Below are 24,786 nucleotides of genomic sequence, written 5' to 3'. Positions count from 1 at the left end.
AAAAATATAAAATGCTTCAGGAATTTGTGTGTCATCTTCGCACAGGGGCCATGCCAATCTTCTCTGTATCGTTCCAATTTTACTTTATATGCTACTGAAGCAAGCACAAGTCTCGATAAATTTTAGAGATTTTTTTTTAATTGGGGGGGGGCACACAGGGGGGAGCACATGTGTTCAGATGCTCAACAGGGACCAGAAAAGGGTACTGGATCCCTTCAAGCTAGAGCTGAGTTATGGTGGTTTGTGAACCACCCAACATGGGACTCTACCAAATGTTCCAGGTTAGCCACGTTAAAAAATAAAGGAAGGGGAAGAAAAGAGAAGGAAAGAAAAAAAATTCATAAAACAAAGCTCATCAGTCATGTGTTAGTTTGGCCCCCACAGGCTCATCCCTAGTTGGTGGAACTGTTCTGGGAAGGATTAGGAGGTGTGGCCTTGTTGGAAGAGATGTGGCCCTTGTTGGAGAAGATATGTCACTAGAGGTGGGCTTTGAGGTTTCAAAGTCCCAGGCCATGCCCAGTGTCTGTCTGTCTGTCTGCAACCTGTGGATAAGATATAAGCTCTCAGCTACTGCTTCAGGGCCATGCCTGCGTGCCTGCTGCCATGCTCCCCGCCATGATGGCCATGAACTAACTCCCTGAAACTGTACATAAGCCCCCAGTTAAATGCTTTCTTTTATAGGCTGCCTTGTTATGGTGTCTTCACAACAGAACAGTGACTAGCACAAGTAGTGAATAGACAAACCAATAATTATTAAATGCTGTGTGCTGAGCATAGTTGTGCATGTTGTACTTCGACTGGAAGTACTGTAAGTTTGTTTACACCACCACAAAGATATCCATAATGCATGGTGCAGTTACTAGATAAGGAAGTCATGAGGCAGTAATTCATCAGCTCTATCATACAGCATGGAATTACAGTTATATATATGGAACACTACTGTACAGATTTGTGTGTGTGTGTTTGTGTATATGAGGGTATGTATGAAAGCAAAGGCCAGTCTCTGATGTCCCTGCTTGGGAACCATCCACTTTTTTTTGAGACAGGGTCTCTCACTGGGACCTGAGACTTCCTGATTAGTCTCCATTAAATGACAATCAAACTCCATGGATCTTTGTCTCCACATTCCCTGCAGACCATCATTTTCAGCCTTTTACACTGGGGAATGGGTTTGAAATCAGTTCCTCATGCTTGGATAGTGTGCTGGCTGGTTTTTATGTCAACTCAACACAAGCTAGAGTCATCAGAGAAGGAGCCTCCACTGAGAAAATGCCTCCATGAGATCCAGCTGTAAGGAATTTTTTAGTTCATCTATTTATTTTACATCCTGGCTGCATAAGGCATTTTTTAAAATTAGTGATCAATGGGGGAGGGCCTAGCCCATTGTGGGTGGTGCCATCCCTGGGCTGCTGGTCCTGGGTTCTATAAGAAAGCAGGCTGAGCAAGCCATGGGAAGCAAGCCAGTAAGCAGTACCCCTCCATGGCCTCTACATCAGCTCCTGCCTCCAGGTTCCTGCCCTGTTTGAGTTCCTGCCCTGACTTCCTTTGGTGATGAACAGCAGCAATGTGGAAGTGTAAGCTGAATAAACCCTTTCCTCCCCAACTTGCACTTTCATTATGGTGTTTCATCGCAGCAATAAAAACCCTAACTGAGACACATAACAAGTCCTCTGCTGACTGAACTATCTCTTCCAGTTCCCGGATACAAGGATTGTATATCCATTAAAATATACAAATACGTGCTGGCAGGATAGCTCCATGAGCAAAGGCATTTGCCACCAAGCCTGATGACCTGAATTCGACCCCTGGGACCCCAGGGAAAACTCTTGAAAGTTGTCTTCTGACCTCTACACACACACACACACACACACACACACACACACACACACAAATACAATATACAAATGTGTTTCAAAAATAGTAAATGAAAAAATATCCCCTATCCCTTGACAAGATAAAGAGATCAAGAAAGACTGGGTGATTGATATAGGGCCATCCCTACACCAGCTGGAGTCACACTCAAGGTCAGCACTCACCTGCTCAACCTGTGCCTTGCTTTTCCTCAATGCTTTCAAAGCTCCTGTCAACTGTACTTTCAGGAAAAGACAGTGGCTTCTACTCAGGAGTCAGGCAAGGAGATGATCTATGTGGCAAGTGACTGAGATTCTGTACTGTTTCCTTGCCTGGAAAATAAGAATGCTAACAATACCTACCTCTGCTATGAGATTAAACTCCATTAAACACTAAGGGCACCACTTGTCGTGGTAGCCATCTTTTTTCTTTATACTTAATGTCCAGTGATAACCTTAATGAGACAAGCCAGCAAAGCCAGAGGTGCTCAGAATAGATGACTTAAGGATCCTTTCAGCTTCCACAGTTTGGGATGGAAAATTCCTCGTCTAAAACAGAGCTGATTAAGCTAGGTGTAATGGCACCCAGTACCGAGGAAGTTGAGGCATCGGGCATCAGCAGTGTAAGCCAACCTAGACTACACAGCAAGTTCCTGTCTTAAAAAAACTTAACCACAGGGGCTGGAGAGAGGGCTCAGAGGTTAAGCACCCTGACTTCTCCTCCAGAGGATCTGGGTTCCATTCCCAGCTCCACAAAGTATCTCACAACCATCAGTTCCAGGGGACTCCATTGCCGCCTTCTGGCCTCCGCGGGCACCAAAAACACACGTGGTGCACAGACATACAAGCATGCAAAACACCCATACACACCACACACACACACACACAAAGACAACCACAGCCAGGCGCAGTGGGCACAAACCTGCAAAGGCAGAGAAGTCACTGCAAGTTCTGAGGCCAGCTGCGAGTTCCAATCAGACGACAATGAACAGCAATGACAATAAGTAAAACTTAAAAATAAACAAATAACCAGAAATGGAGCTATTACTATAATCTGCCTCCGGGGGCTGAGAAACGCCAAAGGGTTCCATCCAGATGGCGCTTTACCTTCGCCACGTCTGGAAGAAACGGTTTTTCGAAAACACATACACAATCCTTGCAGGAGTAGATACTGTTACTGCGGGAAAACGACCGCGGCCGCCAGGCGCCTTTTAGCTCCTCCGAGCCTGCGGCCTGCGGGGCTGAAGGAACAAACTTTTGCGAAGGCCTGGGCGTTCCGCCGACGGAAGCCTCGATCCTGCGCCCCCTGGTGGCTCCGTGAGCCCTCAGCGCCACCCTCGAACGCCCCAACCCCTGGTCCGCCTGGCCGCGGAGGAGCACGCCCTTCGCGGGGCCGGTCTGCCGTGGAGGCTTCCAGCCAATCCGAGGGCCCCCGTCCAGCCAACGCACCGCCCACTCGTCCCGCAGAAGGCGGGGCGTCGCGCACGTAGCACAGCGCATGCGCGCGTTGAGGGGGCGGGGCTCCCTCGGCAAGATGGCGGCCAGCGGCTTGCGGCAGGCTGCGGTCGCAGCCAGCACCACCGTGAAGCCTATTTTCAGCCGCGACCTGAACGAAGCCAAGCGGAGGGTGCGCGAGCTCTACCGCGCTTGGTATCGGGAGGTGCCGAACACTGGTGAGAGGCAGGGGGTGCATCCAGGGCCCTGAGGCACCTGCCCAAGGTCTCACGGCCGAGCTGAGGTCACCGACCAGGGCAGAAACGACTCCTGGGCTTCGAGGGACGAGGGTCGGTCACTCGAGGCAGAAGTGCCCCATACCAGAGCTTCCGAGCGAGCTAGTCGCCTTGGTGGCTTTGGTTCCTGTATTTCTTACCAAGCCCCTGGGAGGGGAGAGCAGGGACTGTGAGTGGCTCTCCATTGTAGCTGAGGACGCCGAGAGACGGATTGACAGGTCCGGGGTCCAGAGCTAGCCCGGAGCTTCTGGAACCCAGGGTCAACTCACAGTTCCAGAATATGTCCCAGATGCCCATTGGATTTTGTAACCAAACTGACGAAGGACTTGAAGTTATCCAATCCCCATTCTGGAAAACAAACCTGGACATAGGAGGGAAACGACTTGGCCAAGGTCATCCAGTAGCTTCCTGGTGCCTTTGGAAGCCTCCAGGCGAAATGGCCTCTCGAGTCCCCTCTCTTCCTAACTCAGCTTGCGCTAGTATTTTGAAGTCTAATCCCTACTGCTAAGGACACTTTTCCCGTAGATGGCGGAGAGTCTCATCTGTTCACACCTGATGTGGGTCCTTGAATGCAGACTGTTACCTTGTTATCCCCGTCAGTGCTGAATTCTAATAGGGGCGAGAGTTCAGATGTCAGGGACATCTTTTGTTGTTGAGTAGACATGTATTTAACTTGGACCACCACAGCTGATCTGAGGGGGAAGGCATTTTCCAGTGAGTGACAGACAGCACCATGGCACACACCTCAGAGCTGCTGAGAAGCAGCAGCTGCACTTTCCTCAGATTCTGCCCTTTATTAGCTGTGTGACCTTGGATAAGATTCTCCATTTGTGCTGCTTGCTCATCTGTGAAAAGGGTATGATACTGTCTTCTTCAGGGAGTTACTTTATTAAATAGGTTACTATAGTAACTGACATAAAGCTTGGAGAAGGCACTGATGGGTGTGTGTGTGTGTGTGTTCCTCACAGTTCTTAGAACAGATTGGAATGAAACACCAAAACCAACCTCAGGCCCGCGTTAACAGAAAGCAGCTATACACCATTGATCACTTCAGTCTCTCTAGGTCTGATGCCTCACAAATAGTAAGATTCTAAATTCCAGGTTCTGTGATCACTGAATTTGAGTATAATGAAGGATTTGAACTTGATTTAGACACAGCATGACCCTAATTAATGGTTTTCAGAGAGTATTATGATGTTTTGGGGGGGGTTATTATTATTTTTTGGTGTTTTTTTGTGACTTTTTGTTGTTTTGTTTTGCTGAGACAGGGTCTCACTTTGTAGCCTCGGCTGTCCTGGAACTTGCTGTGTAGATCAAGCAGGCCTTAAATTCAGAGAGATCCATCTGCCTCCATGTGCCACCACACTGGGCTTGTTTTTGTTTTTGTTAGGATTTTCCCTAAACCATCAGGTCCATCAGCCTGAGTTCCCAATGCTAGAATTACAGGCATGTGCTACCATTGCTGGCTGGTTGCAGTAATTCTATAGATCAGGGTGAATATGTCACAAGAATGCCAGAGCACAAGGTATCCTCATTAACTGAATATACTGATCTCCTTAACCATGTATCTGTAAACCCTTGATATTCTGTCTCAGCCTTGTATGCCTCGATCACTCTGCCCTTTCATCCAACACTTAATAATCCTTTTGTATCCTTGATGACAGCAGCAAATCTGCTAAAGGCTGCATGTCAGGGGATGAAAGTGACTAAAATCTGATTTTCTTTTGAAACAGTATCTTTCTGTGTATCCATGGGACCATACAGGCCTAGGCTAACTTCCAGTTTACAGGCTGGGTATACGGGCATGTTACCACTCAGTAAGTCCAGTTTACAACCTATTTTCCAAAGGACACCCATGTGACACGTTAAGTTCAGTCACTAAGTTTGTGCTGCTGTTTTAGGCACTGATGTAATGGATTGCTGGATATTGTGACTTATAAAATATATATTATTTTTTAAATTGTGTGTGTGTGTGTATATGTGTACATGGGTACAGGTAAATGCAGTATTGGCAGAGGCCAGAGGCATGGATCCCCTGAAGCTGGAGTTACAGGTGTTTTTGAGTTGCCTCATATGGGTGCTGGAAATTAGAACTCAGGTCCTCTGGAAAAGCAATATGTGCTGTTAACAGCTGGGCCACTTCTTCAGGCCACCACTACCCCTTTTAAGGGGAGAGAGGTTTATTTTGACATTTCAGTCCATTCTATTGAGGGGTAGGGGATACAGTGGCTCATGGCTCCATGATGTGTATGGCAGAGCTGAGTATCTTTGCAGTCGGAAATGACTATCTCAATCTCAACAAAGGACTAGAGATGTGAAGCTCATAGTCTTAATTATTTGATTAAAGCCTTCCTCCCTGTACAAACCCTTAGCAATACCCCTCAACTCTCAAATTCATGTAGTACTTACGGCCTACACTACATTATTTTGTGTAAATTTCAACTCTGGCATCTTATTTTGCTGGTTATTCTATAAAGTAATATGGCAGGAATATTCCTCAGTGATAGGGCTCTCACTTAACATATGAGAGGCCCTAGATTCTATCCCAAAACCCCCCGCACACACACATACACAGCACATGGGCACATTTGTACTTCCAGCTTCACTGGAGGCGGAGTCAAGAGCACTGAGCTGCAGGCTGGGCAGTTTAGCCTGCCCTGTGTCTGGGCTGAGGGTTGGGCTATGTGGGAGCCCCTTGTACGTGTTCAGTGACCATCTACTGAAAGCATGTTTAAATGGTCTAATGTCTGGAGTCATGTTTTCTTTTTAGTGCACTTCTACCAACTGGACATCACCGTGAAACAGGGACGGGATAAAGTCCGAGAAATGTTCATGAAGAATGCTCATGTCACAGACCCCAGAGTGGTTGATCTACTGGTCATTAAGGTAACTGACCCTCTCTGATGAAATTAAAAGATCCGCCAGGTTGTCTTGTACTTCTGAGTCCATTAACAAACAGCTGCTGCCAGGCAGTGATGGCACATGCCTTTAATTCCAGCACTCAGAGGCAGAGGCAGGTTGATCTCTGAGTTCGAGGCCAGCCTGGTCTCCAGAGAGAAATCCTGTCTTGAACCCCCCACTCAGAAAAAAAAAAAAAAAAGACAGCTGCTGACTTAGCAGCTGTCGCTGCTTCCCAGTTCAACTGGATCAACTGGAGGTCACCATCTCTTTTATTTTTAAAGCCAGGGTCTTACAGTGTAATTCTGGCTGGTCCTGAGACCCACCTGCCTCTGCCTCCCAAGTACCAGAATTAAAGCCATGGAGGTCTCCACTTTTGAGACACTCATTATGTAGCCTGGGCTGGAATCAGACATCCTCTTGCCTCAGCCTCCAAATAAGCTTGTGAGATTGCTGAAGGGGAAATCCACCAGGGCCTTGCATTTTGTGACTTTAACGATGGCAAGCAGGAAGGATGCCACCCTTGGAAGTCACTGTCTCACCTCTATGCCAACCACCAGAAGAGGAAGGCAGGCTGGCTTTGGGTACAGTACAAAGGAAGTCCAACTGTGGCCCTCATGTTTCCCTGGCCAGTCATGCTCCGTCAGTAGTAGCTCTGTGGTAGACCAGGAAATACCACAGAACTGTCATATGAAAGCAGGAAGTTAAACCAATCATATTGCACAGTCCCGGGGACCTGGAGGCTCCTGGAACCTGTTAGTTGCTTCCGATTGAAAGGCCTCAGGTCATGGAGTCCCACTACCCTGCCAATGCAGACACTTGCCTTAGAAGAGTTACTCACCTAAGGTCAGTAAGAGTCCATGCCACACAGAGTACTGACCTTCAGTATATGCTCTTCATCTGACGGCTTGAACTCACCACCTTCCCTTCACATGCACAGGGAAAGATGGAGCTCCAGGAAACCATCAAGGTGTGGAAGCAGCGGACACACATAATGCGGTTTTTCCATGAAACAGAAACACCGAGGCCAAAGGACTTCCTGTCTAAGTTCTATGTTGGCCATGACCCATGAGGTCACCCCAGGGGAAGGTGCATGTTAATATTTAATTATTTTAGAGTACAAATAAACTCATTATTTGATGGTTGTTTTGTGGTAAACTTGCACTGGTAAACCCATTTCCTGTGGCCTCTCACTTCTTGCCTAAGTATGTGTGGCCTTAGTCTGCATGCCATGTTTACTCCCTTTTCCTGGAGTGTGGTGCTTGCTGTCAACTCTATCAGTTCCTTGCATGGGGAAGCAGGAAGGGGTAAGGCTTCTTCTCTGTCCAGATTCTCTATTATTATTGTTATTGTAGTTGTACTTACTATGTATGTACTTACTTAGGTTGTTGTAGTTGCACTTCCAAGATTGGGCATCTTGGTGTCAAGGCTCTTCCTATCAGAGGCGACAGAGCCCACACTAGGGGACAGCAGTAGGGCCGACAAGATAATCTCTTTTCCCCTGGAAAATGGATGCTCAAGGCCTAGACCTTCTACTTAGAAGCACTGGTCCTTAAAACTGAAATGAACGTCCTACTCATTGTACTCAATGCAAACAGAGAACAGAGTCATCCTACTACTCTGCACTTTTTCCCCCAAACAGGATCTCATGTAGCCAAGGATAGCAACATACCCACTCTATAGCCAGGGATGACCTTGAACTACTGATGTTCTTCTACCTCCTTCCCTGGACAGTCCTGAACGCTGGAGAAAGGTACTCAAGAGTCTTTAGATACAATTACTGAGTGATCCCAAGCACCAAGGATCCCTACCCCCGGAGCCCAAGTTTTACAAAATATTCTAACTATTAAGAAGTAACAAAACTCCACATTTAGCACATGGCAACCCCTCCAGGCTAAGAGGCTGTGTTGGCCTAAGTGGCTTTGAGGAAAGTTTCTGCTGGACTTTTGTAAAGTAAAAAAATGTTTAAAAATCTCAGGGTAGGGGTGGAAAGATGGCTCAGTGGCTAAGAGCATTTGCTGCTCTTGCAGAGGACCAGAGTTGGTTCCCAGCACCTACATGAGGCAACTCATAACCACCTTTCACTCCAGCTCCAGGAGGGCCATATGCCTTCGGCCTCCAAGAGTACCACAAACAGATACAGTTAAAAATAATTAGAAGGAAAAGGTTCTCAGTCCCCCTTGATGACATCTGTGGTTGTGTAGCAGCCAGGATGTCCTGACTCTTAGTAATAAGTAAGATGCTTCTTGGATATAGAAGAGAAAAAACAAAGTGCAGCTGAGACTACTGGGAATGAGAAACGGAAACAGCCATTCAATCATACACCACTCATATTTATTATGTTACTCATAGTTGGCTTGCTTGTTATTTCCAGTGCTCTGTGGACAGCACATTGAGGGATTCTGGGCTCTTGTCACAAACCGTGAGGTAAGGCTGAGGGCTCACTGACCCCTCTGCCCAGGGGAGGGGCTGAGCATGCCACCACCACGTTAGTGCTTTCTCCTTCCTGTGCTTCTCCACGCCCTGTAAGAAAGGCAAGCATCGGTCACTCTTTTTAAAGACAGTCTCATGTAGCCCAGAGTAGTCTCAAACTCACTGTAGCCAAGGATGATCTTGAACTTGTTCCTGCCTCCACCTCCCCACTGCTAGGATTACTGGTGAGTGCCACTAGGCCTGGGACATTTTCCTCTTCTGCTTTCTGAGATAAGGTCTCCTTTTACCCAGGCTATCCTTGAGCTCTGCCTCTACTTGGGACGGGGATCAGAAAACCTGGCAATACCACACCAGGCTTTAGCAACAGTCATTTTTAAATAGGAGGTAAAGGGAGATGTAGCAAAGACAACGAAGAATGGGTGGAGTTAAGACAGGGTAGAACAATGGGCCTATACTTGGAGATGGGTTAGGATGAGGGCAACTCAAGAAATGACTCCTGGGGCTGGAGAGGTGACTCAGCCAATCAGAGCACAGACTGCTCTGGCAGAAGACCAGAGTTCAGTTCTACAAGAAATGGCCCACAGCTACCTGTAACTCCAGCTGCAAGGGACCCAACAGTCTCCTGACCTCCATGAGTACTGTATTCGTACACATAGGCACATAAGTGAATGCTAGTAATAATAAAGTGATGGCTCCTGCAGAGAGCCCACTCTGAAACAACCACAGAAGACATGACCCTCTCAAGGTTACTTCCTCCTATGGTTGGGAATATGGAAGATAAAAATGAGCTAGACGGTATGACCAGATCATGCCAAGAATGCCAGGCAGAAAGGCAGAGTGTCCTGCCTGTGACAGTCTAGCCATGCAGTACACATTAGAACACAGGAAGGCTGAATAGGAAGAGCACTGGGGCCTAAAGGGTTTGTGAGCAGCACACTAGCTAGGCCAGAGCACAGTGGTAGACGGACAGCAGTAACATAGCACAGAGGCAGGCCAATCTGTGGGTTTGAAGCCAGCCTGGTCTATATAGTGAGTTGTAGGACAGCCAGAGCTAACTATCTCAAACAAACAAACAAACCTGACGGCACTGAGGATTTGCTAGTTGCCTTTTAAAAATCACTTATATATGTGTTTGCTATGTGTGTGGGTGCCCACAGAGGCCAGAAGAAGGTGGGTGTATCCCCTGGAGCTGGAGTTACAGGTGGTTGTGAGCTGCTCAAAGTGTGTGCTGGGACTAGAACTCGGGTCCTCTGCAAAGGCTAATGGCTGAGCCATCTCTCCCATCCCCTGCCAGTTTCTAAATTTCAGTATGAAGCTGCTGGCCTCACTATCTTGGTCAAGAACTCTGGATGCCAAGACCTAACTTTGCTGTCAGCCTCAGACACCAGTTTCAGAGCTCTGTCCTGTTCATCTGTGAAAATCCCACAAGATTCCTTGCATCTATCTCAGGACTGAAGGTCCTGCTCTGCATCCCCCCACCCTTTTCCCCATTGTCCCTTTTTATGTGTATTACTTCATTCCCTTTAACCCCTTCATAATTTACTGTTTACTCCTTCATCTCTGAGGCAGAGATTACATGACTTGTATAAAGCATATTAAATCAAGAAAATGTTGGCTGACTGAATGATGGTACATCAAGGACAACAGAAAAGCTAGCTAGGATATTAACCTAGTTGTAAGAGGTAACAGTGAATCTGTTAGTCAAGTTATCTCCATCCAACATAGGAGAAAGACAAAATGTCTGAAGTGGGTGAACTCATTGAGTCTTCAGCCCTGAACGTCCAAACGCTGCTGCAGGCCAGACTGTCACAGATCAGACGATTCACCCTACTCTTGTTCCTGTCCAATTAGAGGAAAGGCAGGTCTTACCCGTTAATCGTCATCGTCGTCATCCTCTGGAACAAAAATGTCATGCTCCTCAAGTAAAGCAGCAAAGTTCTTGCTAATGAGTGTCCCAACATAGAGAAAGGGGATCACAATGGAGAAGACACGGAGGAGGCCAAAGGACATCTGCAGAGAGAGGCCTGCCGTGAGCACTCGAGACCAGCGGCTGCATCTCAAGCCCTGGCTCTCAGTGGCATGTCCTCCAATGACCCCAGATCCAGACATCAACTGAATTTTAAAGTCTTTGGAAAAACTCAGAGCAACAAAGAGATAAAGTGAGTTTTGTGGCCATCAAAATCGATACCAGAAACAAAAGCATAAAACTAAACTAAATTTACTAAGTAACTAAAAATTAGGGCACAACCAATCCCTTGCAAACCCATAAACAACTGGGTGTACACTAGCATGGCTAGACTGATCAGATCTACCCCATAAAAGTGAGTTTCGGGGGCTGGAGAGACGGCTCAGTGGTTAAGAGCACTGGCTGCTCTTCCAGAGGACCTGGGTTTGATTCTCAGCACCCACATAGACTTTCATAAGCAAGTAGCTCCAGTTGCACGGAACACCACACCCTCTTCTGGCCTCTGTAGACATCTGGCACTTAAGTGCTGCACAGACATACATACAGGCAAAACACCCATACACATAAAAAATGAGTTACAAAAGATGTGCAGTGAAGGGTCCTTCCATACAGTTCTCTTTTAAGTAACTGGTTCCTGCTGCCTGAGAAACTGCCACATTAAACTTTAAAAACACGAAAAGACAGAATGGACTGGAGGGAAGCCGGTGACATTTCACTGGCATTTGCTTTCTGGTTCCTAGCTGTGCCTTTTTATAAAGCAGCTGCACCTTCCTGCTTCTTCTGTGGACCCCGATTGTGGTCAGACCACCTCTAAAAGATTTCGTTTCCCCTTCAACGCTACACGGCCCTGCGGTCAAAAAAAGCACACCTTTGGTCTACGAGACTTTCCATTTTCCTTAGGGGCACTGAGGGCAAATGACAGCGTTCAGTGTGGGGAAAAAAAAAAACAAAAAAACGAGACGTGGCCCCTGGTTGTCAAGACCTAACTCTGCTACCAGCTTCGGACGCCAGCTCTGCCCCGATTCACCTGTTAAAAACCCTTCTGCAAGATTCTCTGCACACTTCTCAGGATAGAAGGGCCTGCTCCGCGTCTCCCCGCCCCCATCCTTTTTCCTTTTTTACTAAGTATATTAATTACTTCCGCATTTCCTCTTCTCTTCTTCAGGATGGTTTTATCCCATCACCTCTGAGGCAGAGATTGCCTGACCTGTATAAGTCGACACAATCGACTCTTCTTCTGGCCCTAGAAGATGGGTCATTGCGCCCCTCAAGATAAGACAGTGCACATCCCGCTGCGGCCTTCCAGCTTGTGTCCAGGCACCCAGCTTAACATCTTCCTCCACCTGTCAAAGTCCGCAACCCAACTGCGCAAAGTTGTGTCTTAGGGCCACAACCCCAATCCATGCCAATACTGTGATTGGCCTGTGCGCCTGTCAATCAGCACAGGCCACACTCATTTCCCCCAGTGAGTGGCCTCGACCCCTTTGCCCCGCCTCTAGTCAGACACTCACTTTCACCGGCTTGGGCAAAATGGCTCCGCTGCGAGTCACGATGACCGACCTCGACGGTACCAGGCTGCGACCTGAGCTCCCCAGTACGGCGGAAACATCGCCACCTCTCGTCCCCCTCGGCCCGCTCCACAGAGGCCCTGGTCGGACTGCGACCCAGGCCAGCCGGCAAGCCGCTGCGGACGCCATCTCCAGCTCCGCCCCTCGCAGGGATCCACACCCCGCACGTCCTGCGCGACCCTCTCGCAGAAGACCCGCCTCCAAGCCTCGCGAGACTCTGGACACACACGGGAAACGCAGCCCTCACGCCTGCGCAGTGCCCGCGTTCCTGCCGCGGTGGGAAAGCCCTGGGCGCCCGCCTGGCGGGATGACGTCAGAAGGACAACGACCCCCCCCCCCTCCCCGCCTCCCGGCCGTCCTTCTGGAGCTGACTTTGTAAAGGTATTAGTGACCTTCACCACTTAAAGCCTTGAATTAATTAAGAAACCGAAATGTATAGTGAAAAACTTTACTTGGTATTTGAATTTATAAAAAGAAACTGTAACAATAAAAAGTTAACAAGAGCCCATAGTGTCTGCGAACACTCGAACCACAGGTGCAGTGGGCAGCAAGCTTCTCAGACAGGGCTAGGGAGCAATCAAGCCGCGGGACTGGCCTGCTGGAGGTTGTACCAGCAAGACAGGTTCCCGGACTCACGCTAGCCTCGGACACCCGTCTCGCAGCTCTAACTCCTGACTCTTCATTTGTAAACACAGATTATAATAACTAAAACGAATAATTTTATGAGAGGGAGACCAGTCTAGTCAAAAACCCACTGTGCAGTCAAGGATGTCTTAGAATTCCTCCTGGCCCTCCTCTTCCTCCTTTGCTACCACATCCTGCAAACTTTGCTGTTCTGATTATAAAGAACACAACAAAACTGAAGCCAGATGTGCTAGCACAAGGGGCTAGGCTGGCAGGCCTTCCCACCAGGTCCTGCTACAAAACAAATAACAAAAACAAGTTGGGCGTGACCAGCACTGGCAAAGCTAAGAACGAGTTCCAGGCCTGTATGGGCTACAAAGTGGGACCCGGTCTCCAAAAACCGAACTATTTAAAGGACGAACACTAACTACTGTAGTAAAGAAGTCAGCAAAGGCACAGTACCTGTGCGTACAATCAAGGGCAGCTGGCTATAATGCTACAAGCGGGCCTGAGAAACATGGCTGGCACCACGGGAACTGGCCCTGGCCAAGAAGACCATGAAACTCAGTCTCCTAGAGGCCAAAGTTTGGCCTTTAGGCCTGGATAAATTTTGATCAGGCTGCCCCAAGGCCCCAGATAGGGAAAGAAGGGAGGTCAGGAAGAGGCAGACTTTGTTTGGGAAGTGGGTATGAGGGTTCTTGGCAGACAAGCCTTGGAAACAAGCGATAGGTGACAGGACCCCTAGGAGTGGCCCTGAACAACAGATCGGGAAGGGGGTTGCTCCTGCTTTAAGGCTGTCTGCCTCTCCCAGGGCAATGTCCATCCAGCACTCTACATTGACAAGGGGCCAGGGGAGAGAGGAAGCCCCCCCCCCCCCGTTAGCACCTGAAGAGCCTCTCCTACAGAGACCCCTGCCCAAACCATGTCAATATCAGCCACCTCTGGTGTTTAGATGCCCAAGACTTCGTGTTGGAAATGAGGGCTAGAGTGTCCTGCAGGGGCGGGGGAGCACAGCCCCCTTCCTGCATTACCTTATGTTCCCATCAGCCACCTGGCCTTTCCAGGCCTCAGAACACACACACACACACACACACACACACACACACACACACACACACACCACGGGAAATGAGTAAACATTTAACTCCTGAAGTACTGACCCCGGCATCCCAACCAGCAGGACAGGGCCACAGCTCAAAGGTCCTGGCTCAGGGGCTGTTCTGTGGCTTGCTCCCTGGCTGGCTCCCGCTGGCCCTCTGCTGCCATCCTCGCCTCAGCTCCATAATCTCCTTCCCATACCAGTCATGCAGGGTAGAGAAACAGGAGGTCTCAGGGGACACAGGGCTCTGTCCCCTGCTTAGGAGGAGGCTGGCAGGGCCCTGTAACTCCCACTCAGTCAAATCCCGACCCATTGGCCTGCTCCCCCTTTCTTCCACAGAACCATTGGAGTTTTGGTCCCTGGGGAGAAAGTGGCCATTCTCAGGGCCTGGAGCCCGTCGGTCAGGAGCCTGAGGCTTACTGCAGCTGACAACAGACTTCTGGGACGCACAGCGATGCAAGGCCAGGCTCTGACGGGCATTCTGCAACTGGCTCTCCAGTTCTCGTACCACAAGTCGCATGTAGCCGAAGCTGGCTCGGGACAGTGCCTTCACCCAGGCCTCCTGGGCAACCTGCCCATCCGCGGCCAGCAGGTGTGGGCGCACTCCAGGGGCATCAAAGCGAATGGCGAAGGCAAATTCCTCGGGCACAGGAGCCTCAGCCAGCTCCACCGTGCAGCCCTCCAATACCACCAGGCTCAGAGGGGCCCGGCTCTCTCTACTCTCGAAACAGAATAGCAGGTTGCCCTTGAGGACAAACCAGCATCTTCGGCCAGCACCACTGGAAGTAGGGGGGGTCCCTGGTCCTCCCCAAGTACGAAGGAAGCCAGTGTGGTCTGCTGGAGAATCGCTCAGAGCATAGTGGGCCACGCTCCTCTTGTTTAGCTTCATGGTCCCCACAAGAATGCCGAGATAGAGAGACAGTAGCTCAGAAGACCTGCAGCCCAGTCCTGTGGCTCCTACTGCAGCTCTCAGACTTCATCTGTGAAGGAGACTGACTAGTCTTCCTTGCCATTCATCTCGAAGGTCATGTACAGGTCATCAAAAACAAACAAACAAAAAAACCCTAGATATCAAAAAACTGTAATAGAAAAGACAGTAATTGTATCAGAAGAATAAGAATGAAATATTGTTTTTGCTCTTTGGGGGAACCCACCACCCAGCTCCCAAATAAATCACACATGGAGGCTTATTCTTAATTATAAATGCCCAGCCTTAGCTTGGCTTGTTTCTTGCCAGCTTTCCTTAACTTAAATTATCCCGTCTATCTTTTGCCTCTGGGCTTTTCCTGTTCTCTTACTTCTGTAAATCTTACCCTTACTCCGTGGCTTGCTGTGTGGCTGGGTGGCTGGCCCCACAGGTCCTCCTCCTTCTCTGGCTCCTAGATCTCTTCTCCTCCCAGATTCTCCTTCTATATATTCTCTCTGCCTGCCAGCCCCACCTATTCTTTCTCCTGCCTTGCCATTGGCCATTCAGTTCTTTATTAGACCGTCAAGTGTTCTAGACAGACACAGTAACACAGCTTCACATGGTTAAACAAAAGTAACATAAACAAAAGTAACACACGTTAAAATAACATTCTACAACAATGGCAGGACATTGGCATGGTTAGTTTGTTTGTTTGTTAAAGACAGGGTTTCAGGTAGCCCAGGCTGCTCTCTAACTCACTATGTATCCAAGGATGATCTCGAGCCGGTCCAACTGTCTCCACCTCCCCTGTCCTGAGACTACACACCTGCTGCCAAGCTCAGGTCCTATGACCTTCCTAGGCCCCTACCAGTCTCTCAGTGGTGTCCAGCCCACCTTAATAAGAGCCTGTGATTTCAGAGCCACATGGAGGCAGGGGAAGGGCCAGCCAGTGACGGGTCAAAGGGGACCTGCTCTATAAACTCCAGTGGCACTGGGGACACGGAAGACATACCCACCAAATTCTCTTGCACCAAGGCTCCTTATAGGGCGGCTGAACCGACACGGGTCATAAAATGAAGGAGAAGCAGCACACGGTCTCACACTTTCTAGGTGGGGTCTTGTTGGTGACACACTTATCAGAAAAGCCTACAGAGGGGACAGGGTGGCGTCTTATCTAACCGCACAGCTCAGCCACATGTTTCCCACCCAGGGACCTTGCAACACAGTTCTCAAAGAACGTGAGAATCGCTGTCCTAACGCCAGGGCCCACTGAAAGGGCAGCCTCTTGCAGGAAGCCCTGCCTCCCTGTTTGAATGCCCCACTCATCCCCAGGGCAACTGAACTTCCCTTTGCTTCTCGGCCCACTGTCTCTTGACTTGTAGCTATGGGGCCCCTGAGGCCAGCCAAGGCTTTCCCTTCTAGCACTTGTGACCACAGTAAGGCAGAAACCTCTCCTGGTTGCTGCTGTATCCAAAGTGTTTTGTTCTAAGGTCAGCTGGCCAGCAGTCCTCCATTTCTGGCTTTGCCCCTTTCTCCAACTCCCCCCACCCCCTGCCGCCGTGGCCAATGTTCTCATTTATCGCTGTCCCCATTTGCAAGATGTCTACGGTGGCTTCAGCTTGATTGCCCAGTAACCTCCAATAATCAGCCCTGTGCAGACTTGTTGACTTCGTGGGAATACATCAGTGAACAAAACTAGGTCCCTGTCCTCCTGAAATCTACTTTGCAGCTGGAGAGACACACAGTAAGCAAATACAGTTAAATAAATAATGACTTAATCAAGTAGTGAGTGATGAAATCGCAGCCAGGATGGGCGAGGGGAAGGAGAAGGACTCCAAAGAGAAGCAAGCAGGCCCGGAATAGAGGAAGAGGCCGTTTCAGCCGCAGCCCTTCGTGGGCCCCATCAAGCGGCCGAGCCCATGAGCGCCTGGAAATGAAGCCTCGCCCTGGGACGGCCCTGGTGCCTGGGTCCCTGGATCCCGCCGGGGCTCTCCAGCCACGTCCACAGCCACGCCCTCCAGGTCACCTCCTCCCGGAGCCCGCCCGGCCCTCCTCTCTCACCTGCAGAACCCGAGCCTGGCTCGTAGGATGCGATGCGGTCGCCCCCTGCTCCGAATCCCGAGCCAGCCTCCGCCCGGGCGGCGAACGTGGCCGCAGGAGCCGGGAGACCCCGCCCGTGAAGCTCGTGTTACCGCCCCGGCCTCTCCCCGCCCAGTACCCACCAGGCCTTGGGATCTGCAAAGTCCTCAGCACTCACACCGGAGGGAAACTGAGGCCCTGGAGGGTGGGGACCCGCCTGAGCCTCAGGACTTGTCGGTGAAGGATGACCTCGAACTCCGAGCACAAACCTCAGGCTACCCACAGGCCTGCAGCCCACCACCGAAGGAGAATTAGGGTGTCCTTTTTTTCCCACAAAAGTTCTCCCTTACCGGCCATCCAGTCCCACCCCACCCCGGCAGAGCCAAGCCTGGCAAGTCTTTGGTAGGGCGCTTCCTAGGGCGAGCTCCTACAGAGCCTGCAAAACCTGCCGAGTTTCTCAACCGAGTCCTTGGGTCAGCCCCATCTCTGCCTCTCGAAATTGGCCATTAGGGCTCCTATCACCCGCCGGTGGGGATCTGCAGTCCACATGTGGTCCCGAGGCTCTACCTGGTTGTCTGTCCATCCACAGGCTTGCAGGGAGGACTGCGGGAAAGCAGACAGGATTCCCAGAAGCCCTGAAGGCAAATGCGTTCAAATGCCTGCCCGAGAGCTTGTGGGTTCCCACCTCAACCTCCGCTTTGCAGTTCTTGAAGTCCAGAGGGCCCTTTCTTCTCACCCTACCCCCACCGCTAGCCTCAGGGCTCCTTGACATTTAGGTCTCAGCTGCCTGACCTCACAATGTAGAGAAAGAAGCATACGCTACACCCTGCTTTGAGTTGCGCTGGATGGATTTTTGTGGGGTGCAGTGGGTGTTTGTTATTGTTGTTTACGAACTTTTCTTCAGTTAATAGAAGTGAATATGTTACAAGGTGGAAACTGCCTGGGGAAATAGAGCATGGGCTTCTCAGGGTGGGAAGCTTGTGGTTTAAATAGAATGATCGGAGCAGACCTCACTTTGACAAATAATTAAGGGATATGAGTGTGTCAGCATTCTAGGCAGAGAGGACAGCTAATCCAAACGACCCCCACCCCACCCCCAGGGCTGCTGTATTTGAAGAGCTACAAGCATAATGAGGAAGGTGACCGCAGGAAATCGGGCCAAAAGGTAGAGGGTGGGGCTTAAAAAAGCCATTGCTCCAGACTAAGAGGGTAGACAAAGATGGGCTTGAGAGAGGCATGGCCACGACTGGCTGGGGTTCTCTTTGGGTTTTTTTTTATGTGTATGAGTGTTTTTGCCTGCGCGTATGTCTCTGTGCACCCTGTGCATGCCTCGTGGCCTCGGAAGAGGGTGTCAGATCCCCTGGATCACCACGTGAGTCCAGACACCGAACCCATGTCCTCTTCAAGAGCGACAAGTGCCCTTAAGCACTGAGCCATCTCTCCAGCCCACAGAGCTGAGTTTTCAAGGTTTGCCTTGGCTGCTGTGGAGAAAGTAACCTTAGCTAGAAGAAGCAGGAGGTCACTGAGGGGCTTCTGTGTGAATCATCCAGACAATATGTGAGGAGCCCAGCCTTGCTGTGTGAGACAAGGGGTAAAGTCCCAAGGTGGCGAGCACAGGATTTGGGGAGAATTACACGTGAGGGCTGAGGAAAAGAAGAGGTAGAATGTACTGAGCTTTGGGCTGCAGCACAGAGAAGTAAGTTTGCCTGAGATGCACTGTTGAGTTAGGGACCGGTTATGATTACCATCAGTGTGAAGGCATCCAGAGATAGCATTTGGCACCAACATATGTTCCATAAGTAATTGAATGGATGAATGAGTTTGGGGAGTGGGTGGGCGAATAACCCTTTGGTTGTCAGATGGAGGGGAGGGGACAGCCTCCTAACCTTCGAGGGCTGAAATACCGCCTCTTCACTACGGGTTTTTGAGCAGTTAAGGGCCAGGTTTCTGGGCTGTCTCCTTTCGCCCTCAGTATTAATTCACTGCACCGCCACTTACTGAGAGCGGGCAGTACGGGCCACCACCCGCGCCCTCTGGGGCGGAGCACAGGGGATACCAGTCAGACCTGCGCGTAGCCGAGCGCGCGCAGAGTCCTGGAGCCGATTCCCACGGGGACGCGCCTCGGGAGCGCGCAGAACGTGAGTTTAAATGGGCGGAGCTTATGGAGGCTGGCCTCTGGGCATAGAGGGAGGGCACGGCGTTGCTAAGGGATTCTGATTGGTTGCTCTGGGAGGGTTGCCCCGCGATGCTCCGCCTCCGGGTCGCTATAGGTACGTGTGGCAGCGGCTGGGGGCTCTTGAGGGTGAGCGCACAGCGGACCGAGCGAGCGAGCGAGCGAGAGGGTAAGGACCAAGGGCGACCCTGGACCTGGGATCTTGAGGGTTGAGGCCGAGAACCGGGATCCCACATGGGGATCCGGAGCCTGGCAGGGCCCAACGTCTCCCTTCTTCCGGAGCTTCCTGGAACCAGTCGCTGCCACTTTGGGCACTGATCTGGTAAATGGACGGCGCCCTAGGTTCAGTGTAGTTCTAAAGGAAGAGCCCGGGCTCCAGGAAGTGATGGCTGGGAAGGAGTGACGGTGATGACAGGGACTTGGTACCACAACTGTCCTAGAACTCATTGTGCAGACAAGGTTGTCCTCAAACTTACAGAGTGCTGAGATTAAAGGTGTGCTCCTCAACACCCGGCCATAACGTCTTCTTTTTGAGACAGTGTCTCTCTGTGTAACCCTGGCTGGCCTGAAACTCGCTATGTGGACCAGGCTGGCCTGGAACTCACAGAGAGATCCACTTGCCTCTACCTCCCAAGTGCCAGGATTAAAGGCACGCTGGCGCCCGATGAGACATTTAACATGTTGTCTTCCACAGTTCAACATATTAAGCTGATTTGAGCAGAGAAGATTCGGTTGGGTCCTGAGAGTTGATTCCAAAGCAATGTTGCAGAAGACAGGTACCCACAACCTCCTAGGGTGGCTTTTGGGGGAGATTTGCAGAGGGGGAAGCTCCAGGTCTGGTACTTATTCCTCTTTCTTGATGTAGGTATGTGGGGAGAACACTTCCTCTCTTCTTCTTGGAACTGGGTCAGGAAAAGCAAGGAGATGCTCCCCACCCAGGAATTGTTTCCCCTCCAAAGAGGGGCACTTCCTTTCTCAGCCCTGCTCCAGTGTAGAGGCCCATCCTACCGGGTACCAGCCTGCCATAGCATCCCTGTAAAGTGGGTACAGTAACTTCCATGTAGGGATACTGAACTCCCAAGAGGAAAGGGCTCCTGTAGGTGAGCAGCTGGGTGTGAGTCCATCCTGACCAACCTCTTTAGGCCCTTCCGAGGCTTTGTGAGGTGGAAAGCAAAGAACCCCAAGGCCTCAGAAACCTAGAGTCTGTCCACAATGTGCTGCCACTTCTGTGTAGGAAGAGAAGGGGGGGATCTGGTCTCACATATATTAAGGACATGACTTCTGGGGTCAGTTATGTTGATTCCCAGCCTATGGCAACAGCAAGTGGGCCACCCAGCTTTCTGAGCACATTGCCTTGGCCCACATACCTTCCCCACAACTGCAGGCTGACTCAACTCTAACCTGAACTGGATAGTCTTAGTTCCCACTGGGCTGTGCAAGGTGGGAGGGCCGTGTGGGGTGAGGTAATGATAAGGATGAGAGGCTGTGGGAGCCACTTACATACAAGTCACTGTCCACCTTCCCTCCAGTGCCCTTACTGGCCCTGGTGACCCAGGTGCTGATGCTGGAGAATGGGCTCCTGCGAACACCACCTATGGGCTGGCTGGCCTGGGAACGTTTCCGATGTAACATTGATTGTGACCAGGACCCAAAGAATTGCATCAGGTGAGTAAGATCTATACACCTGGGGCAACCAAAAGGGGGGGGGGGCGGTAGGGGATGGAGGGCACTCACCAGCTAAAAGTGCAAAGTCAGAATCGCCAAGCCTGCAGAGACTGCAGGCTGAAGCCTAACCCCGTGACCTACCTGGGGCCTCAGTGGGGCCTCAGTGGGTAGGGACCCTGAGGTGGACCTGGCCCCTGAAGTAACTGAGAAGAGATAAAAAGTCAATCAGGCCTCACATGCTTCCCTTGGTCTAGTCCTGCCCTTTGGCCTAGGGGCCAGACCACCCCTCTCACCCCACCCTGACACAATCCTGGGAGTCATTTACTCTTTTTATCTGGCCTAGTCCTCAGCTGATAGCAGAGACATGATTTTTTTTTTCCTTTTGGTTTTGCAAGGCAGGGTTTCTCTTTGTAGCCCTGGCTGTCCTGGAACTCACTCTGTAGACCAGGCTGGCCTCAAACTCACAGAGATCCACCTGCCTCTGCCTCCCAAGTGCTGGGATTAAAGGTGTGAGCCACCACTGACTGGCTAGAGGTATGATTTTTATAGCCAGAATTCACACTCAGAGCAGAGGAGAGAGCAGGAATGAGGGGCAGCCTGGGCTACTGAGCAACAGCATCCTCCTATCCCTTGTTAGTGAACAGCTCTTCATGGAGATGGCTGATCGGCTGGCCCAGGATGGCTGGCGGGACCTTGGTTATGTATACCTCAACATCGATGACTGCTGGATTGGTGGGCGTGATGCCAGTGGCCGCCTGATCCCTGATCCCCAGCGCTTCCCTCATGGGATTGCTTTCCTGGCTGACTATGTAAGTCCTACTCCAGCCCTGCCCCTTGGTGTGAAGGCCACACCTCTCCATTCCCCTGGAGGAGGCATCGGGCTGAATTGATCCCAGAGATGAGGCTTTGGGGGCAATAAAATGCCTCAAGGCAAGAGACAGCTAGAAGAAAATGGCCACAGCTGGCACAAGCCAGCGATCTGGGACCTGTCTTTCGGTCCCAGGGTGTCTACTTTAGTTCATTGAGGCGGGGTCTTATGTAGCCCAGGATGACCTCCAACACTCTGTAGCTGGGGATAACCTTAAATGTCTGGTGCTAGCTGGTTGTGGTTGTATGTGCCAGAGGAAGGCAGATCTATGAGTTCAAGGCCAGCCTGGTCTACATAGAGAGAGGTCCAGGACAGCCTGGGCTACATAGAGAGGTCCTGTCTCAAACAAACACAAATGTTTGATGCTCTGGGATTTTAGGTGTATGCCACTATGCACAGTTCATGCAGTGTTTGGGACTAGAACCCAGGGCTTTGTGCAGGTTAGGTATGCACTCTGCCAGCTGAGCTACATCCCCAGCCCTGGGAGCCATTGAAGTGTTTGTTTGTTTGGTTGTTTTTTTTTTTAATGTCTTTATTGATTCTTTGAGAGTTTCACATCATGTACCCCAATTCCTCTCACCTCCTGGTCCCCTCATATCTTCCCCCCAACCAAGGAAAACAAAACACAGTGAGCAAGCAAGCAAGCAAACAAAAATAAAAACAAAAACAAACAAAAAAACAAACAAGAAAAACCTCTTCACTTCTCCTTTTCCGCCTCTCCAACACTTCTTCCTTCGTCCTGGTGGCGTCGGGGGCCTTGGTATGTCATATAGCATACCCTTTTGTCCTGTCAGCTTTCCTAGCAAATGTTCACTGTAATGAGTCACTGGTCTGGTTCTAAGCTTCCCGCTTCTGGTACACCATCACCTCAATGAGTCCGGACCAGAGCTGCAGCTGAGGGCCTTGTCTGGGTCTGTGGCCCTACTGCAGCCAGGGTCTGTGCTGATGTCCGAGGCTCCTGTTACCATCAAAGGCCGTGCAGACCCCCGAGATCGGCAGCCATGTTGGTGTCTGAGGAGCTGTTGGAGGTTTCTAATGGCCTTTGTCAAGATGCCTATGCAGAGGGTCTCCCTTGAGCCACTCCATGTCTCTCCAACCCCCACAGGCTCATTCTCTGGGTCTAAAGCTGGGCATCTATGAGGACATGGGCAAAATGACCTGCATGGGTTACCCTGGCACCACTCTAGACAAAGTGGAGCTGGATGCCGAAACCTTCGCCGAGTGGAAGGTGGACATGCTGAAGCTGGATGGCTGTTACTCCACAGACAGAGAACGTGAAGAGGGTGAGTTCATGCCTGGCTGGACCAGCATGTGAACAGGAACAGCAGCTGTGGAGCTCAATCTGCCCCCACCCAGCAGTGGTAGTCTTCCCATATCCCTCACCCTGCTTACAGCTCCCAGGCCCCCTGACACCATAGTTACCACCTAAAGCTTGGCACCCAGGAAGTAAATCTTTAGGTACGGGGAGGCATTTCCTAGACTATCCCCTGTACCTGCTCAGTCACCAAATTGGGGTTTCTGCAGGGTATCCCAAGATGGCTGCTGCCCTGAATGCCACAGGCCGTCCCATCGCCTTTTCTTGTAGCTGGCCAGCCTATGAAGGGGGCTTACCCCCCAAGGTAAGCCATTCTGTGTACCTGGCTTCTCCCTCCCAGGCCCCCCATCACCTCTTACACGCCAGGCCAGAGACAGGTTACCACTATAACCAGAGTTATTCTCATCATAGTTAGCCAACACACCCATTTGTAGGTGTCTAGAGATGGGGGTTGTTGCACCATAGAGGAGGCCTCAGCCAGCTCATCAAGTAGGTTGTTGGTGTTGGCATCCAAGGCAGGCAAGCAAGCCACAGGTACAATGTTCAGCAAGTGATCAGAATCCTGGGTGGTTCCACGTGGGCCAGAAGACCCAGAAGGTGGCTGAGGCCAGGCAGAGCCTCAGAAGGGCTCACACCTCCAAACCTGAAGAAGGCAAGTGGCGTCACCATCACCGAAGAAATGAGAGTGCACCTCATCTACATGGCACATGGCAGGGAGGGTGACAGCACATCCCCTGTATGGAGGGAAGGCCTGGGCAGCCCCCGAGTGGGGCCGCCTTCCCCGACTACACCCCCCTCCCCCGAGGACCCACACTCTGCCTTATTCAAAGCCTCCATCTGCTAGCTTGCCCAGCTGGTAAGTGGTCCCTGGGCATCAAGGTGACTTGTGCTGGCTTCCCCCACATCCAGGTGAACTACACTCTGATGGCCAACATCTGCAATCTTTGGCGCAACTATGATGATATCCAGGACTCCTGGAAGAGCGTGGTCTCCATTCTGGACTGGTTTGTGAAATACCAGGACATACTGCAGCCAGTGGCAGGCCCTGGACACTGGAATGACCCAGACATGGTACCAGCATGGGGGGGGGTCTCTAGCCCCACCCTCCATCCATCCCGGCAACCCAACCACCCTGTGCTCTCTTCCTTATAGGGCAGGGGTTCTCATCCTTCCTCAGGTTTCGACCCTTTAATACAGTTCCTCATGTTGTGGGGACACCCCCTCCACACACACACACACACACACATACCATAAAATTATTTTCAATGCTACTTTGCAACTATAATTTTGTTACTGTTATGAATCATAATGCAAATATCCGATATGTGACCCCCCACACCTTGGGGTCGTGACCCACAGATTGAGAACCGCTGTTCTAGACAGGGCCTAAATCAACACTAAACTGTGTCCCCGGGTTGGGTGCGTTGGGGGTCTTCTAAGCCCCTCCCTGTACCCCTCTTTCACATCAGAATGTTCAAGGGCATGGTCTGGGAATACCTATTGTTAAGCACCTCCCAGGACATTCCGATGTCCCAGAGAGCTCTGAGAGCCCATCTGTAGCAGCCATCCATCTGGCCTTCCTGTGCTCTGTGTCCCTTTCCCCCTCTGCCT

The 24,786-nt window shown here is 50.8% G+C and overlaps 4 protein-coding genes and 1 non-coding gene across 8 annotated transcripts in view; 2 read left to right on the top strand and 3 right to left on the bottom strand.

The window, feature by feature from the left end:
- Window positions 1–107, bottom strand: LOC118597551. The gene has a single exon (XR_004946852.1). It is a non-coding gene; the product is annotated as a U6 spliceosomal RNA (small nuclear RNA).
- Window positions 108–3,325: 3,218 nt separating this feature from the next.
- Ndufa6 (NADH:ubiquinone oxidoreductase subunit A6) lies at window positions 3,326–7,623 on the top strand. The gene is made up of 3 exons (XM_036208216.1): window positions 3,326–3,523; window positions 6,351–6,466; window positions 7,419–7,623. Exons 1-3 carry the CDS (start codon window positions 3,349–3,351, stop codon window positions 7,548–7,550), a joined length of 423 nt encoding a protein of 140 aa, XP_036064109.1. The 5' UTR covers window positions 3,326–3,348; the 3' UTR covers window positions 7,551–7,623.
- A 1,167-nt stretch (window positions 7,624–8,790) lies between these two features.
- On the bottom strand, window positions 8,791–12,652 carry Smdt1 (single-pass membrane protein with aspartate rich tail 1). Its single transcript, XM_036208217.1, has 3 exons — window positions 12,389–12,652; window positions 10,781–10,921; window positions 8,791–9,001 (listed from the first exon to the last, which is right to left on the bottom strand). The coding sequence occupies exons 1-2, from the start codon at window positions 12,572–12,574 to the stop codon at window positions 10,784–10,786; spliced, it is 324 nt and encodes a 107-aa protein (XP_036064110.1). The 5' UTR covers window positions 12,575–12,652; the 3' UTR covers window positions 8,791–9,001; window positions 10,781–10,783.
- Window positions 12,653–12,904: 252 nt separating this feature from the next.
- Window positions 12,905–15,244, bottom strand: Pheta2 (PH domain containing endocytic trafficking adaptor 2). Its single transcript, XM_036208215.1, has one exon. The coding sequence runs from the start codon at window positions 15,055–15,057 to the stop codon at window positions 14,278–14,280; it is 780 nt and encodes a 259-aa protein (XP_036064108.1). The 5' UTR covers window positions 15,058–15,244; the 3' UTR covers window positions 12,905–14,277.
- A 631-nt stretch (window positions 15,245–15,875) lies between these two features.
- Naga (alpha-N-acetylgalactosaminidase) overlaps window positions 15,876–24,786 on the top strand; it is a 29,447-nt gene continuing 20,536 nt past the window's right edge. The window contains exons 1-8 of one of the 4 annotated variants that reach the window (XM_036207990.1): window positions 15,878–19,496; window positions 20,022–20,103; window positions 20,193–20,338; window positions 20,857–20,992; window positions 21,630–21,801; window positions 22,966–23,143; window positions 23,385–23,479; window positions 24,085–24,246. In XM_036207990.1, the coding sequence (XP_036063883.1) occupies window positions 20,889–20,992; window positions 21,630–21,801; window positions 22,966–23,143; window positions 23,385–23,479; window positions 24,085–24,246 (711 nt within the window). In that variant the 5' untranslated portion in view covers window positions 15,878–19,496; window positions 20,022–20,103; window positions 20,193–20,338; window positions 20,857–20,888. Of the gene's footprint in view, window positions 19,497–20,021; window positions 20,104–20,192; window positions 20,339–20,856; window positions 20,993–21,629; window positions 21,802–22,965; window positions 23,144–23,384; window positions 23,480–24,084; window positions 24,247–24,786 lie in introns of all 4 variants that reach the window. The other 3 variants (XM_036207991.1, XM_036207989.1, XM_036207988.1) reach the window with 3 other exon arrangements.

The sequence above is a fragment of the Onychomys torridus genome, chromosome 16, assembly GCF_903995425.1.
Source record: "Onychomys torridus chromosome 16, mOncTor1.1, whole genome shotgun sequence".
Lineage (NCBI taxonomy): Eukaryota > Metazoa > Chordata > Mammalia > Rodentia > Cricetidae > Onychomys > Onychomys torridus.
This window is presented reverse-complemented; position numbering and strand designations above follow the sequence as displayed.